This window comes from Ailuropoda melanoleuca, chromosome 10 (genome assembly GCF_002007445.2).
Source record: "Ailuropoda melanoleuca isolate Jingjing chromosome 10, ASM200744v2, whole genome shotgun sequence".
Taxonomy (NCBI): Eukaryota; Metazoa; Chordata; class Mammalia; order Carnivora; family Ursidae; genus Ailuropoda; species Ailuropoda melanoleuca.
Window position 1 is genome coordinate 42317584 of NC_048227.1, and position 17227 is coordinate 42334810.

At 35.0% G+C, this 17227-nt stretch overlaps 1 protein-coding gene across 2 annotated transcripts in view; it reads right to left on the reverse strand.

Annotated features, from left to right (window-relative positions):
* The window catches only part of MAP3K7 (mitogen-activated protein kinase kinase kinase 7), a 69937-nt gene that overhangs the window by 15698 nt on the left and 37012 nt on the right, over positions 1–17227 (reverse strand). The window contains exons 12-13 of one of the 2 annotated variants that reach the window (XM_002925088.4): positions 13835–13915; positions 5367–5431 (exon numbers count right to left, since the gene is read on the reverse strand). In XM_002925088.4, the coding sequence (XP_002925134.1) occupies positions 5367–5431; positions 13835–13915 (146 nt within the window). The remainder of the gene's footprint in view (positions 1–5366; positions 5432–13834; positions 13916–17227) is intronic. The other variant, XM_002925089.4, reaches the window with a different exon arrangement.

Below are 17227 nucleotides of genomic sequence, written 5' to 3' on the forward strand. Positions count from 1 at the left end.
TTTAAGAGAGACAGAGAAACTTGACTTACCACAAGGTTGGATATGAAAGTGGTTACAAGAGTACAAAAATGCCACACTGCAATTTAAGGCAGCAGCAGAATACTAAGCCAAATTTAAACCAGAGGGCAAATTACCACTGGTAGACATCAAACAGAATTGGACTTTGCCCAGAACTTTATCTCTAGATTTATAAAAAGGAATTGGGAGTTATTTTATGGACTAAAATAAAGCTTTGCTTTATTTGTCTCACCTGAATGAGAAAATATTTTCGTAAGTCAAAAATTTATGGCCAGTGCTATCATTTAGGCTGACATTTAAAAGCTATTAAAAACCCTCAGTTGCTAAAATTATACAAGCACAAAAAACAGAGATTAAATGTTGATTTATATAATTTTGCTGAAGTAACATCTGAATAATATGAACATTAAAAAGAAATGGGTATCAAGTTAGTGATGTGGATTTACAAGGGTACTTCCTCCATTACGACAGCACAGATAATTCAATTAAATCTATACATGACAGGTAATACTGAAAACATTCTTTCTAATCTGAAGGTATAGAATCAATCTAATTCTAGCTTCACTATAGTTCATTATAAGGAAATTTTAGAATTTTAATATTCTTATATGGTTTATAAATTCTCTAAGATATACTATGAACAAGGAATTATTTAAAACTATTATGAAAGCCTCTGATTTAGAGCTTTAACAGAAAATTATTTATACTGAAGGAAGTGTGGACTGAGGACAGACAAAAGAAGTGGTATAATAAATTATATCCCTTAAATAAATAACAACTGATATGTGATAAAAGGCCTTTAAGGCCAATACTTTCTACGATCCCTAATACAAACTTCTCTTATAATACAGAAAGAACCAAATGTCAATGGGATTTTACTTCTTTCCCAGTGCAATTTTTCTGAATAGTAATATACTATAATGAGAGCAAGGAAGTAATAAGAACCTTGGGAGGTACACTGTGGGGAGGCAGGTATACATTATTAAGCATCTACAGTGTGTCTGGTACTTTACATGTTATAAGAATCCCAAGGAGTGGGTGTTATGGTCTCCACTGGTACATAAGATCGCTGAAGCTCAGGGAAATTAAAGAACTTGCCTAGAGTCACTTATCTAATAAAAGTAGATTCTAAAGTCCATTTAAAAACATAGTATGTCTAAGTTCTCTACACAATCATAATTGCATCATCTATCTTGCAGCTGTGATTTTCACTGACTGCTGTCCCCCCCCGCAAGAGACACCCTGAAAATAGATCTATATTGGGTACAACTCTAGAAGGGGCTTGCAGATATCATGAAAATGTGCAATTTTAGTGAAACATAGAAAGGCTCACCTGGATGTATACAAAATAAATCTGTGCGTCCATCTGTGGAAATTTATTATCAAGGTGAATTAGCCTTGCTCAATAATAATGATACAGCTAAAACTTATCGTCACTGACAACCACTTATATAATTAATGATGATGCAGACTGTCAGAAGTCAAAACACTTGAAATTGAAGAGATCTAGGACTACTTTAGCATGGAATACACTCAGTTTTACGTGCAACACAGAATGACAGAATGTCGTTTGTGTGCTTTGGAATCAGATCTGGATTAATAACTTGGTTATAGCAATTACTGGCAGTACAAGGGAAGAGACTTCGGAAAGTTTCTCTAATCCTCGGTTTATTCACCTGCCAAATGAGGAAAATAAAAGTACCAAATTTACAGGGTTATGATTTAAGTAACATACATTAAAGACCCGAATGGCAGGGCGTCTGGGTGGCTCAGTCAGTTAAATGTCTGCCTTCGGCTCAGGTTCTGATCCCAGGGTCCGGGGATTGAGCCCCGCACTGGCTCCCTGCTCAGTGGGGAGTCTGCTTCTCGTCTTCCTCTGCCCCTCCCCCCTGCTCGTGTTCTTACAGGCTCTCTCAAATGAATGAATAAAAATCTTAAAAAAAAATTAAAAAACAAAGGCCTGACTGGCACAAAGTTGGTGCACAATAGATATTACTGCAGTTCTCTAATTGATCTGGGCAAAGTCTGATGTGCCCAAATACACCAGGGGGCTGGGCCTTCTTGGCACTGTCAGTGCTCCCTAGTCAAAGACCACCAGGAACATACCCATAGTGGGAAGAGATGAGTTTAACACTCATTGCAGTGAAGCACAGTGTTCACTATGGGATAGTATGGGGTGTCTCTGAAAGGATTTTAGAGCTTATTATAGATTTGGGGCTTTTGTTGAATGATTCTGGGGAGGTTCCAAGGAAGGAGGGGTTCACTCTAGATTGGCTACTGCCAGAAAACAGAGGCAATTCTAATTCTCCAGGGAAGGTAGACTAGAATGAGGCTAAAGCTGCAGCTGGTAAATAAGCAGTCACTCGCGTTAGCTGGGAGAAGGCAATGTCTGGTATTTTGCATGTGGCACAGTGACCTTGTTTTTGTCTGTGCTGAGACATTATAAAATGTTCTTGTTTTGTCTCATCTTATCATGGTCTCAGTATAATCTTGTCTACTGATGTTCTGAGAAATTGTTTCTGTCCAGCTTCTAACAGTACTTGAGGTCTCAGTGTCAGATCAGTTCCTGGACATCCTGGGGCTATCTTTCTTTTTCTCAGTATGTTTTCAAAGTATCTAAGAGGCCAGATCCACTACGCGTGCTTAATAAGCTTCCTGGCTTAATAAAAACCTGAATTAATTTAAAAGTGAGTTGTATGTTGTAAGGATGTAATATTTTAACAAATCACAACTACTGTTAATTCAGATGTTTGCTTCACTCATTGTTCCGCTCAATAGCAATGGCCGTATAAAAACAACCTAATTTTAATTTATGGATATAAAGTCCAAGTGATTTTAAGGTCAGTCAACTCCAATCAGTTCACTTTTCTCTATGAGATGTAATATTAAACTTTATTAAGTAAGTTTTCTCTCTTCCTCTGATGATTATACTGGGTGGGCAAATTGTTTTCTTCATGTTCTTTATCAATTTCCATGGCTAAAACCAACCAACCAACCAACCAAAACCCCCCATGCATCTGTTTTATCACTGCTTAGCCAGACTTTAAAAAGAACTACACTTCAGTTTTGAAAATCCATATTGTGCATAATTTTTTTTCAAATAATGAATGTTATTTTCACGAGTAATTAAAAAGATTTAATGGTTGTTTATCCTAACACTTTAAGAGGAAAATATTTTCACAGTGTATTAGAATTACTATTTGCCATACTCATCCCAAATTGGCATTTTAAGTTTATAATACGTAAGTAATTTTGAAAGAGTGGATCAGTGTTCAAAACTGGCTACACAATAGCTATCTATCACCTGTTTTAGAACAGGTTGTACTGCCATACCAAATTCCCCCTCACTGTGAATTTTTTGTAGTAGTCCATGATAATTCATGCAAATGACTGTCACACAACCACAGTCTGCCTCAGTTCCAGTGTTTTCCTGTGGAAGGTATTATAAATGAAAGGGGTAATAATCATAATCTCAAGTAATGGAGAACTTGTGATGAAATAAGGAAGGCTGGTATGGTAAGGTCAGTCCTGAATGATGGCAATGCCTTTACTACAGAGAAAAGAACTTGCACGAGCAGATGCTCCCTGAACTCCTTAGAGCAGGCTTCGCATTCCCCGTAAAAGGGAGAACACTTGGCTAGAGTTTCTCATAACTGGAATATCAGTGGCAATAGTAAATAGAGTTAAAAAGGCTGAGATCATCAAGCCTCTAAGGGATCAAAGCAAATACCAGATGCCAAACTATCTGTTACTAAATGCCCTCATTGACACTTGAAGTATTTGAGGGGGAGAAAGTGGGAAATTTCATTCAAAAGTTTTGGGGTTTCACAAAAGCAGATATACTGAAAAAGCCATTAAATAAATGAAAAAAAAATGACTATATTTATAATACCTTCAGATTTAGGGTTACTTAATATCATATATAATAAATATATATGTATAATGTATGTATGTGTATGTATATGTGTGTTTGAGTATGTGTATAGGCACCGTGAGAAATAAAAATAGGCACCACCAGATATAAATGAAGATCAAGGATATTTATCATAAATATTTCAAGTGCTTTTTGTTAGTTAAGTTGATAGCTATAAAGGGCTTTCAAATTTTTATTAAGGACTACAAAGATTCTCTAAAATTTAAAATATTATTAAAAAATAGGAGGGGTGCCTGGGTGGCTCAGGTGGTTAAGTGTCTGCCTTCGGCTCATGATCGTGGGGTCCTCATATGGAGCCCCATGTCATGCTCCCTGCTTCTGCCTCTCCCTCTGCCACTCCTCCTAGCTTGTACTCTCTCTCTCAAATAAATAAATTTAAAAAATAAATTTTAAAATATTTATAAAAATGAAATAATAAGACACCTTTCTAGAATAAAAAGTACATTTTATCATAAATCACTTTTTAATAATAGATAATCCTATAATTTTACATGAATATGGACCACAATGTGACATTTTTATTACTTCAGATATATGTTGTACTCATAACACTTACTTCAACACAAGTGAAAATAAATCAACAAATACCTCATAATTAGTTTTCATTCATTTTAAAAATATATGAATTATATATGTCCAGTACATTGATCTGAAATAACAGAGGAAAAAACACTGGCTGAGCTGCTGCTTTTATATACTTGTTGGTTAAAACTCTGTACTAGTCAATAATGGCTTAAATTATAACACTGTCTGGGTCATTTATAAAGAAAGTGATAAAGAGATAAGAGGAGTTTAAAAGAACACCCAGAAATATAAGATGAAGAAAACCTTAGCAACTTTGATAGAAGCCTTTCCAGAATTTATCCATCTGCTTAGTAAATACTGTCTTAAGCCTATTTCACAAAAATATAAATCCAGTGGATATGACAAATTAAAAGATGTTACAGTCATCTAGGTATGTTAGTGCCTTATGTGATGACACAGAGTGACATTTTCTTGGGAAAATATTTATTAGCAAATATTAGTTTAGTAAAAAAATTTTTTTTCTTTACCTCATTAGTAAAAAGGGGGCAGCACTAATGATTCACTTTAGAGGACAAGGATAACAACAAATTGTTAAATTACAAAGTTGATACTGCTTTATTAAATCATATATAAAAACCATGTAATGCACATGGAGCACTACTGAATTAAACAACCTACTATAGTAAAATATCCTTCAAGTCAAACTCGTAATGGCATCTATACTTTTTCCCCCAAAGTATTTACAATGAAGTGCCAATGAATTCCTCTACCACAATTTTAGGTCAACTCATGAAACGAATACTGCAGAGTATATATGTTATAAAGTTAATTCTTGATTTCTGCCCATTATTATTCTTCAAAGACAGAGAATTGAAATGTTAAGTCTTACCTGACCAGGTTCTGTTCCAGTAACAGTCAAGTCTTGGATGGATCTACGTCTTGGTTGTCCGTTGCCTTTTAAAAGATTTAAAAAAAGTAGAATACTGAGATCTATCCAAACAGACAACAAGGTTGTTACTGCTACAGTAGGAAGTTGGAATTTGTTGCTCCTTGGATCTACACAAAATGTTTGTGGGAAAAAGAGTTAAGTGAGTTTATTGTTTAAAAAAAAAGAGAGAGAGAGAATGTTGTAAGGAAAGGAAGAGAAACAGCTGCAGAGTTTTAACTCAGAAGTTGCTGGCCTACAACAAAGTAGGTCCTAATACAATAACCACTCCTACCCCACATGAATAGCTGCTGAACTCTCTTGCACCATCTTCTGTCATGTATTTAAATAGATGAATGTTTGTGGGCTGGGGCTGATGATGGCATCTATTTCAAGGGCCTTACGTTACAGTTTCTACAGCAAGACAGCTAGCCTGCAGGTAGTATAACATGAATGCCTTTAACCAACAACAGTACCTTGTTCATTCAGAGCCTAAAAGGACGCTTAGGCTTAAATTTATTTTACTGAGCCACACTTACTTAATCCCATTAGTCTTTGTTAGAATCTAGTCATTTGTTACAGGTGAACAACTCTTTTAATTTCCTACTGAAGATGAATGACTCTCATTCCATTTTCAAATATACAGCTTGTTGAAATGGGCTATCGTGCTAATCCTGCTTTAGGAACTTCCATGCTAATAATAATTTAATTTAAAAACCAGTTTATGAAAAAATTCTACAAATATAAGCAAAATAGAATGATCTAAGCAATAGTTTCACTCAGTACTTTTACTTGGGAATTGAGCTGTTTATACGTTATCTCCTAAGAAAAGAGATCAGCTGTCAAAAGGGAAACACCAAAATACTGAGAAACAGCTGATATACTCAAAATTCTTTTGACTCTGAAAGCTGTATTATATAATTTCTCAATTAGTAGGCAGCACTCAGAACATGTACTCTTAACAATTTTGGCCCGATCAGCAGAGAGAATTCATTCTTCACATTTTATATTTCTATAATCCTCAGTATCTTATTTTAAACCAATCAGCAATATAATTTAGTATCTTAATCCACGTGACCCCATTATTATTTTGCATGCAGACTAAAATGACTTTACAACAGAATGTTTAATGCAGTAATATGTGCAGTAAATATAAAACTCAAGTTTTATAGCCACACTCAACTTTGTAAGACATCATCGCTTTTTTCATTTTAAGCTGTTTTAGCATTCTCTGCATAATTTTAGCTCAGATTTACTTCAAATTTCATTTCATTCCAAGTTCCAACTTTTTTTTTTTTTTAAGATTTTATGTATTTGAGAGAGAGTGAGTGAGAGAGAACATAAGCAGGGGGAGCGGCAGAGGTAGAGGGAGAAGCAGGCTCCCTGCTGAGCAGGGAGCCAGATGTGGAGCTCAATCTCTGGACCCTGGGATTATGACTTGAGCCCAAGGCAGGCGCTTTACTGACTGAACCACCGAGGTGCGCCGCAAGTTCCAACTTTTGGATACAAATTAAAACAACAAAAATAACAGCACATTTGTTGAATCGGGCATACTAAGATACTTTGGTGAAAGTTTTTAACTATCCCTGTTTCCTGAGGACAAAAAGATCCCTACCACCATGACTAATAAGCAATTTTAGGCACATTTCATTCAACACAATCATACTAAAATTAGCTTAGATGAGACAGGCTTATAAAAGTGTCTGGAATTCTCTTTTCAGATTAGCAACATTTGTGAGTCCGGGGAACCACCCAGCACATGTGTCTAAAAATCATTACATCACTGCAATAACAACAAAAACGAACTCAAATCTAAGTGGGGTAGAAGGAAGGGGAATAAAAACTTTTGAGAAAGTAGGGTAAATAAGAGGTGACACAGTTAACAAATGCCATAAAATGAGAAATCTTCAAGCTACAACATGAGTCAAAGCAAGCAATATTAGGCAATGCATTTTAATTAGCATAACCATGGCAGAAAACATCTGGCAAATAGTTTAGACAAAGCAAAAAAGGACTGCAATCAACAAATACTTGTTGCTCCAATATTACGTTTTAAGTCATAATTTAGAAATGTGAATGTAAAAAAAATGAAACTCCCATTATTGCAAATGAAAATTACTGGGTGTGTTCTCAGTAAATTTAGCTTGAGTCTGAACTTTTTTTTTGCAACTAAATACTAACTTAGAAACTCACTTATTTTACATTTTTTCATGGTTCTTTGATATGTGCATACCTATATTACACATGGTAGTATAAATGAAAAAAGTAAAAAATCAAGGGCCAATACTATGTCTACAAATGCCTGATCAAGGAATCTGAAACCTGCTAATGATGTCCTGAGTATTTCCTTTTGTAATAAATTCTAGAAATTTTAGGACTTGCGATAGGAAATAAGTGATATATTTTAGAACAACTTCTCTAAATAAGAGCAATAAAAGGAATATACTATACTCCAAGCCCATCATAACCCCCCCACAAATCCCTTCCCCCCCCCCAAACAAAGTGTGCTTGAAATAGCAGGTTATAGGCCAATTCAGCTGTTTTTACAACAATGCCACAAAAACAGAATCCATCTCTTCAAAAAGCTGCTCTTTTAAGTACAACTCGTTTACTGAACTGGTATTTGAACAGAGTACTTCCTAGTCACTCCTGTGGCTTTTCTTACTGGTTTAAGTAAGCTCATTGTTTTCCTTACCCTAATTACTCTTATTTTTCTATTTTCCAAACTTCCTGAAGACTCTTTACATGTAAAAATCAACACTACATTTTACTGGAGACATCTCTTAACAAATGTTGGCAATTCTGAGATTCATAAGTTTTGAATAATAAAATATTTAATATTAAAAATATTAAAAACTATGTTCTCTTCATGCGTAAAATACATAAGATTTAAAAAATTTGTACAGCAGTAATACACTGTAGTATTATATCACTGCTTCATGGTAAACTATGCAATTTAAAAATATATGTTCTCATTTAGGCTGCCACAAATGTCATATTCCTTAATTTATTTCAACAAATTCTGCCTCATTCCTTAGAAGGCCCTTCAGGGTGGCTTTTTTCCCCTCCTATTGAAGGAAAGTAATTATTATTGATGTTTTGCTTTCTAACAAACTAGCTTTATTAGGTTAGAGTTCAGTTTTTTCTATTACAAAACGTGATCTGGACAGGCTACAATATGTAAAGACTACTAAAATTCTCTTTAATGTTGATTAGAGGAACTTACCTATTTAATTAACCACAAATATAGAATTTTACTGAGAGGTGGCCACACACCGCAAAAGCAGAAATATTTCAGCATAACTCTCCTTGGGCCTCAGAGTCCCTAATTCATATGTTTATAGCTGCTAATGACACTATGTGTCCAAGGTAGGAACTTGCCAGATCTAGAAAAGTTTACTTCTTATCTCACTGCCTCTTCACACCAGCACTGCACTATTCAGGGGGAAAAACTGCACCAATAATTTATGTACTTACAGTTAAGTAATGTTTATAAACATTAGTATCTACTGGTTCTTGAAGCAAATAAAATATAGTATTAAAATGTTATATTCTTATCCTGATGGGAGAAAGCAAAATAGTGCCCAACTGTCTCTGAACAGTATCTAAGCCTCTAGCTGTCCACCATTCTATAAGGCCCTCACTGCACTGCCCCCACCAGTCCAATCTATTTGCCAATTACCTAAGATAGTCTAAACTTCTGAAGGAGAGAAAGACTTAGGTATAAGAAACTTAACTACCCATTTATTTTTGTTAAATATGCTTGGGCTCTGCCATACTCTACTTACTGTATTTAACTACTCATCATACTCTTGAAAACAACTAATATAGAGCTAAATGTGTCTGACTGAAATTAAAAGTGAATATTCATTACATTTTTCTCAGTTAAGATATCTAAATGCAGCTGAAATCATAAGGACACCTGAAGTTTCTTTCACCTTTAAGAACAGTATTACAAACAAAAAATATCAATTAAATTCAGGCTCTTCAGGGACCTAGGCAAAAACATTTTACATGACTGACTAAAAAACATTTACATATTCAATCTTTATTATATCCTTAAGAACTGTATGTAAGACAGAAAATCATCTTTGGTCAAAGCATTCTATGACTCTAAAATGCTATGCGCCATGATTATTTTAGCCTTACAAAAGGTATACTAAAGCACCACTGTTCAAGGCTCTCAAATAGAAGCACATTAAGGCAATTTTTATCTATGGAATCAATGAGAATATTCAAGTGTTTTAAATGAACTCAAGCATTATAATTTAGTCTGAACTAAGAAATTCAGAACTACCGAGTATAACAGCATAAAAACTTTAAACAAATATTCTATAAAACTTTATAGGTTATTTTTTTTTAAGATATGCTTATGATTATAGTAGTCATACAATATCCGTATTTGGAAAAATTTACTTTTGCAATATTTGGAAATATATATCATTTTAGGACAGTAATCAATCTGGTATAAACTGTGTGTAAGGAATTTCATATTAGAATGTGAGGAACTACAGAAGACTCATGTTTCAACTAAATCTTTTTACAGGTGGTGTATATGTATGTATTTGATAGTACCTTTTCAGTGGATTTCAAAATGCATTTTATTGCAGTTGATTTCCTTAAGTGCTGTAACTATTCACACAAGGACTCCAGAGCAGACCTGCTGATCTTTTTCGATTACTGAAACTAAAGCTATAAACAAAATTTGCATTAACTACTCAGTCTCTTACTCCATGCTTTAAATGGGAAAAGGCCATTGCTCCTGTTCTGTTAATGTCTTTTTTGACATTTTACCTGTCTACCTTTGACATCTAGATTTTTGAAAGAAATACAAAATTTAGGTATTCTAACACCAGTAAATATTATCAGAATGTGTTCTATAGTTTCAAAATTCATTACCCCTATTTCACTTGAGTATCTGAGATGAAGATGGGGGAAAAAACAGAACCTTGGAAGCCTGGATAGTAACAAAAACGAATGTGGGAAAGTCAAGAAAATCCAAGTAGAAGAACTAAATAAACAAAAATTCATATTTTTATTAAAGTCTTGGAGGAAAAAGATTAGTAAATTTAAAGCACTCTAATAATATGCCAATCATTCACCTTTTCTTCAAATAAAAGAAAAACAAATTAAAATGAACTGGCTAAAAGGGAGAAACGATTATGCTTTTAAAACTTCCAAGTTTTAATGGAAAACATTCAAGAAAGTCTATTTCTTCTTCTCAAAGTTCGTTTCAACTTATTAATTTAAAATGTTCAATAAACAAATAGATTAGAAAATGGCAGGTCAAACAGTTTAAAACCTGAGCGATAAACTTCTACACTTACATTTACTTTGCTTAGAACACTGTTACTTGGCAGGGCCGTCTCCACAAATGAAGAATTAGCAAAATGTCATACTCTACTAGTGGTCTGCTCTGAACTATACGCTGCTTGGTAATAAAAAGCCAGATTGATCTACAGCCACTCTCTGCGGGCAGTGAATAGTAGAAAGGAGTCACCCCCAACGAACTTTTGCCAATACTTCTTCAGAGCCAGGGTCAATGTAGAAGAGGTATAAAAAAGTGTGCAGCTTGGTCCACAGGAACTCTTGAGGTATTAAAGGTCTATTTTTGCATGACCTGGGTGACTATTACATTAATGAATGTTATTGTAAGCCACAGATTGCTTACTCTTCCTCATCTGAATGATGGCAGAATATAAAACAGTGCTGAAGAGCAAGCAAAAAACAAGACTTGAATTTGTTCACCTGTGACTAGATTAGGCATTTTAGTCACTATAAAGATGTATTTTTAAAAGAAAATTCTTTAGAGTAACAGTGTGTATTTTACAATTTAAAAAACTTTGTAAATTTTTAAAAATTCAAGCAAGACACTTTCAAAAAGACGTTATTTGTACACTGCCAATAAGTACACATAAAAGTTTTTTACGATGCTTAAAGGAACACTCTTATTAAAAGAGGCAGTTCATTCCAAGAAGTACACTCGACTCAGTATATTGAACTTGGCCAAAGGACAGATAAGATAAAAAAAACATAGGAATGTATTAAAAAAATGCTTACAAATGGGATCTAATATTAATGAATACCTGGGTTTGGACATATGAAGAGGTTTTGTAATACCACAGAACTTGTGAGAAATGGACTTTGAGGAAAAAAATTGTAGAAACTTTTTTGAAATTTCTTCCAGAAATCTAGGTACTAAGAAATTTTGGGAATTAAGTATCATCTTCCTTTATAACTGAAAATGGCCACATAAGACATCTGAAATAGTCCCAAAGCATGGATTATATTTTTATATTTAATTTAAAAACACAACTTAAGAACACATTAATGTCTGGCTTTTATGTCCAACTTGTTAATTTCAGTGCTTGTATTCTTTTATTAAAGAAAGTGAAACTGATTAGGTTAATGTTTGGATATCTGTGGGGAAAAAGTCGCCAAGAATATTTAATAAAATGTGTTACTGAATACCATTTCTATTTGAACAGCATTGTTGCTCTGGCAGTTAAGAGAATTAAGGTTTCCTGACTCCATTAAGGACCCAGTGTCAAATGAGGGTCTGCTGGCCAAAGAGAGTTAGGCAGAATTCTCTATCTTCTCTGACTCAAACAAAAGAGGAGAAAATGGACATGATTTGGAGTCAGATCTAGGCTGGGATCCTGACTATGTGCCTCTGGGAAAACCACTCAAAGCCTATTAGATCTAAGTTCCTCATTTGTGAAGTGGCTATAATTTTATCTGGTAGCCCACTGACAAGACTGCTGTAGAGGTCAATTAAGATGGTGTACTCTAAACTACTTTACAGGCCACACGAAAGCATCTAAGCAGGGCTTCTCAGCATCAGCACTGTTGACTTTAGGCTGGGTATGTCCTGGCTTTCGGAAGATGGTCTGGTGTACTGCTGGGTGTTTAGCAGCATCCCGGCCCCTGCCTACCACAGAGGCCACCGGCCACTTGTGACTACCAAACATGTTTCCAGATGTTGCCAAATATCCCTTGCCGGGCAAATTCATCGTGGCTGAGAACCATTAAGACTATTCTTTCTCTTTTCTCTCCCTCATTATTTTGTACAGTACTGGCTACATCGTTCAATATACGTGTGTGTATGTATTAATGCTTACTCTTAATGCTTACTTATAAGACATGGATTAAGATTATACTGCTATTTGCCTAAATATTCCTGATTCACTCAAACATTTAAAATAATCACAGCTTAACAGTATGCATGTTTAAGTGTTCCCACTTCTTTAGTCAAAATATTATTCCTTTAAACACTATACCTTTCAGCATGGGGGTAAAATGATCTCCAATACTTTGTTAATTCTGCAAGCAGGCCATGACTCAATAAATGAAATTACTACGTGAGAAATGGGTTAACTCTTTTACTTTGTGTGAGGCACTGTGTCAGATAACTGCTGATACCATCAGTAATAAGTAAAAAATACATGGTCTCTACTCTGTTTTTATTTTACTAGAGGAGAAAATGACCTCTAGGTATTCAACTACGATACAATACTATGCTAAAAGCACAATTATAGGCAGTGTATAGAGTGCTAAGGAATTTACCCAAATCACATCCACAAATGTGTGTGGGAAAAATTGTGTATTTCTTTTTGGGGAAGAGGTCGAGGAAAACTCAAAGAAGACAGAGAAATAAATGATAATTTTGATGACATATATTAACTGATAATTTATGCCATTTAAGTTTCTGTCAAATATGGTGATTTAGACTGATCTATGAAATTATTACCATAACAAATAAAAGCAATTTACCAATTTAAGACACTGAAATACCATGTGTGAGTTAGGTATAAAACATGTAATTTGCAAAAAGATTCTCTTGATAACATACAAGAATCAGAATTGACCATGATTCTTTGACAAGATACCATGCAAAACAGAAAATCTCATTTAGTTTTACTTTGTTTCTATTTTCTAGGTAAAAGCAAAATGGTATTTAGCAATTCTCTTCTCAACTTCAAATTTCACTTGCTACCAACAGAAAGGGCTTGTAAAGGAAGCCTACAGGGAACCCCAAAAGTAGAACTAAGGAAGGAAAGGAGCCAAGGACAACAAATATTTTTAAACAGTTGTTTCCTCTTTCTGCTGGGTGCAAATAAAATCTTGGTTCAGTTCATCTGCTCACTTAAAAGCAGGAGGATGTTGGTAAAATTCTAGGCTAGTATTCTCCCTTCTGGGAAAAGGTTTACTTTGCCTTCTATTCTACCTTCATTTTTGGAGATTTAAGGTATCCTGTCAAGTCTGCTTCAGAATATATAAATGTATAGTTTTCAATCTGTCTTCCTAATCACTGCATGCAAGGTATCTATTTTTAGGTCTTACACAAATTGGAGCAAGAAGCATTTTACAAGTACCAGGGATCATTATTCCGGTCCCACAGCTATTAGACCAACTCAGGTGGTCTATGATACCTGATATGACGATCTCAGGGACATCCAGAATGTTGCCAAATGAAGCAGTTTTACGGTGGCCCCGTTTAGGCTTGGAATAGGCTGCAAAAACATATATATACAGTATACATGCAAACAATCACAAACAGTAACACAGAAAACGATTAACTACGAAAAAAGAATACTTTTCAAATAGTTATGTTAATAATACTTCATGCAGAATAGCATGCAGAACTATCTAACTTTTCATCCATGCTTAGAAAAGGCGTGATTTAGGAGAAAACAAACTATCAATAAAGATGTTTCACATACTGGTTTTAATTAGCAGGAAAAAAAAATAAAAAGGACAGAGACAAACAAAGCTGCAGGGTAATGAGGAAGCTAAATTTCAAACATGTTCAGAGAAACAATCTACCTAAGTGAAATCACTGATAAGCGATGGAAGGCTAGGATGAAAGTGGGAAGGAAGAGAGGAGTTAAAAAGAAATAAACTGCCATATTTGTTTTAATCACACAAACACAGGAATATATGTTCAAATTAGATGTTTCTTGAAGTGTGCTATAAAGTAAAATTTGTGATTAAATGATAATTATGAATCAAAGTGTGAAATGTATATGCTTTTGTAAATGAAATATTTACACATACTTTTAGTAAACTGAATATTTACTGTAGTTTCCAAAGTTCGAGGTGCATTTCCATTAAATGTGAACAGTATTAAAAGCTGGAGAATACTTTCAAAGTAAGACAATTCATAAAAAAAATCTGAACTGCATAAAATTCAGTGATGTTCAATAACATCTGTTCTACATTGAGAGAGGGTGGGATAATTTAAATGTGTGTAGTTGTTTTTAAACCTAGTGAAATGTCACTTCTGTAAAGAATAATTATAAACCAGTACCTGACTAGAAAATTGACACTAGTAAAGATATAAAACTGTTATAACGCCACTTCTTATTTTAGAGTAGCAATCATTATTTAGCAGATCTAACTTGAACGATACCCTTGAAGTGAAAAGGTTCCCCAAGTGTGAAGATATGTCACTGTGTGCACTATTCATCTGCCACTACACTGAGATGCCCTCATTCGACAGAAAAACACTTGCGACTCAGAGACCAGGAGGGCTTTTTAGTGGCTGGTGAGCTCCATTCAACTTGATCATTTATAAAGATACATCTGTGTGGCAAAGACTGCTAGTCCCCTGCCAATCTCTATTGTTCCCCTCTTTCTTAGCAACAGAACCCCGACTTTACTCAGGATAGCAATGTTCCTAGATAAAAGATCACAGATCCTTTTTCCCTTGCAACCACGTGTAGCCATTTGACCATATTACTATGGCCAAAGGCATCTATATGGAAGTTGTTAGGCGGAACTGGTAAAGATCGTTGAAAGAGCTGGGGCATGTACCCTTTGGCCTTCCCATAATTTTCTTTTCTTGATGCCTGGACTGTGGATGTGACGATTGCAATTATGATAGCTATTCTGGAGCACAAAGTAACCTTGAGGATGGAAACCGCACAAATAGGACTGCGGCCCAGAGACAGGGAAGCTCAGGTGCCTAATGATCATACAGCCTACCTTCAAATTTCTTTATGTATGAGAAAGAAAGCTTATGTGTTAAAGACACTGCTGTTTTGAATATTCTGTTATAGCTAGCCTATTCTAATGCTGATATAATCAGTGTTCCTTATTAGATGAAGACAAGTACAGTATGATGGTCCTCTGGGAAACTTCCTTCTGAAAAGAGCTCCACAAAAAATGAGAATATTCTATTTAGAAAAAAAAAACAACAAATGAATGAGAAAAAAGACCTAAAAAAAAAAACCCACACAAACAAACCTGGTTAGCTAAGTTAAAAAATATATATATACTAATAAACATGAAAATACACATGTATACATATATATGGTTAAAAGACTAGAGGTAAATACACAAAGTTGTTAAGTGTCACTTAGTGGGACAATTATGAAAAACTGTTTTTTGGTTGTTTGTTTCCATTTCCACATTTTCCACGAAAGAAATGTATTTACTTTTATAATTAGCTCCCCTCTACCCCTGGAAGAACTGGAAAGAAAACAAATTAAACCAGCATTACTAAGCTGAAACCTGGTTAGAAAGAAGGTTACAAATTTACTCGGGTAATAAACAATATACAACCGACCCTTGAACAACATGGGTTTCAATTACGTGGGTCCAATTACATGTGATTTAAAAAAAAATACAGTATGGTAGTGTAAAATATATTTCCTTATAATATTCTTTTTTTAAAAAGATTTTATTTATTTGAGAGAGAGAGAGAGAGGGAGAACAAGCAGGGGGGACAGCAGAGGGAGAGGGAGAAGCAGGCTCCCTGCTGAGCAGGGAGCCAGATGCTGGGCTCAATCCCAGGACCCGGGGATCATGACCCGAGCCAAAGGCATACGCCCAACCAAATGAGCCACCCAGGTGTCCCTACAATATTCTTAATAACATTTTATTTTCTCTAACTTACTGTATCATAAGAATACATTTTATAATACATATAATATACAAAACACGTGTTAACTATTTGTTATGGGTAAGGCTTCAGGTCAATGACAGGTTATTAGTAGTTAAGTTCTGGGGGAGTCAAAAATTACATGCGAATTTTCTTTTTTTATTTGACATAGAGTGAGAGCGAGAGAGTATGAGTGGTGGATGGGGGTGGGGGTGGCAGAGGGACAGGGAGAAGCAGGCTCTCCACTGAGCAGAGAGCCTGACACAGGGCTCGATCCCAGGACACTGAGATCATGACCTGAGCCAAAGGCAGACACTTAACTGAGTCACCCAGGCACCCCTGGATTTTCTTTTTTTTTTTTTTAAAAGTTTCTTAGTATGTATGTATATATGTATGTATTTATATAGAGAGAGCACTAGCTAGGGGAGGTGAAGGGAGAGGGAGAGTGAGACTCAAGCAGATTCTCTGTCAAGACGCTCAACCGACTGAGCCACCCAGGCAGGTGCCCCTACATGTGGATTTTCAACTGCATGGCAGTTTGATGCCCCGAACCCGGGTGATGTTCAAGGGTCAACTGTAATTGTTTTTGTGCTAACCAGTCCTTCTATGTAATTAATCATTTTAAGGCCTGAAAAAATGGAATTCAAATGCTAGCTTTTTCAAGACTAAATAAAATTACCATGATCTTTTATATAAGAATTAAAAGAATTAGCTGCACCCAACTTTGCTATTTTTGCTATTGGAAGGAAGAGGAGCAGACAATAAGGTCAAATCATATTTGGATCTAGAGTACATTTTTCTGCTAATTTCAAAACAAAATATTTGCTATTATTTGAAGTCAGTACAAATTCTACTGGAATCATTAAAAATCTAAAACATTCTGGTTTGGGCAAAATTTCAATTTCCCACTTAAATTTTCAGTTCATGTTTGAGATGAAAG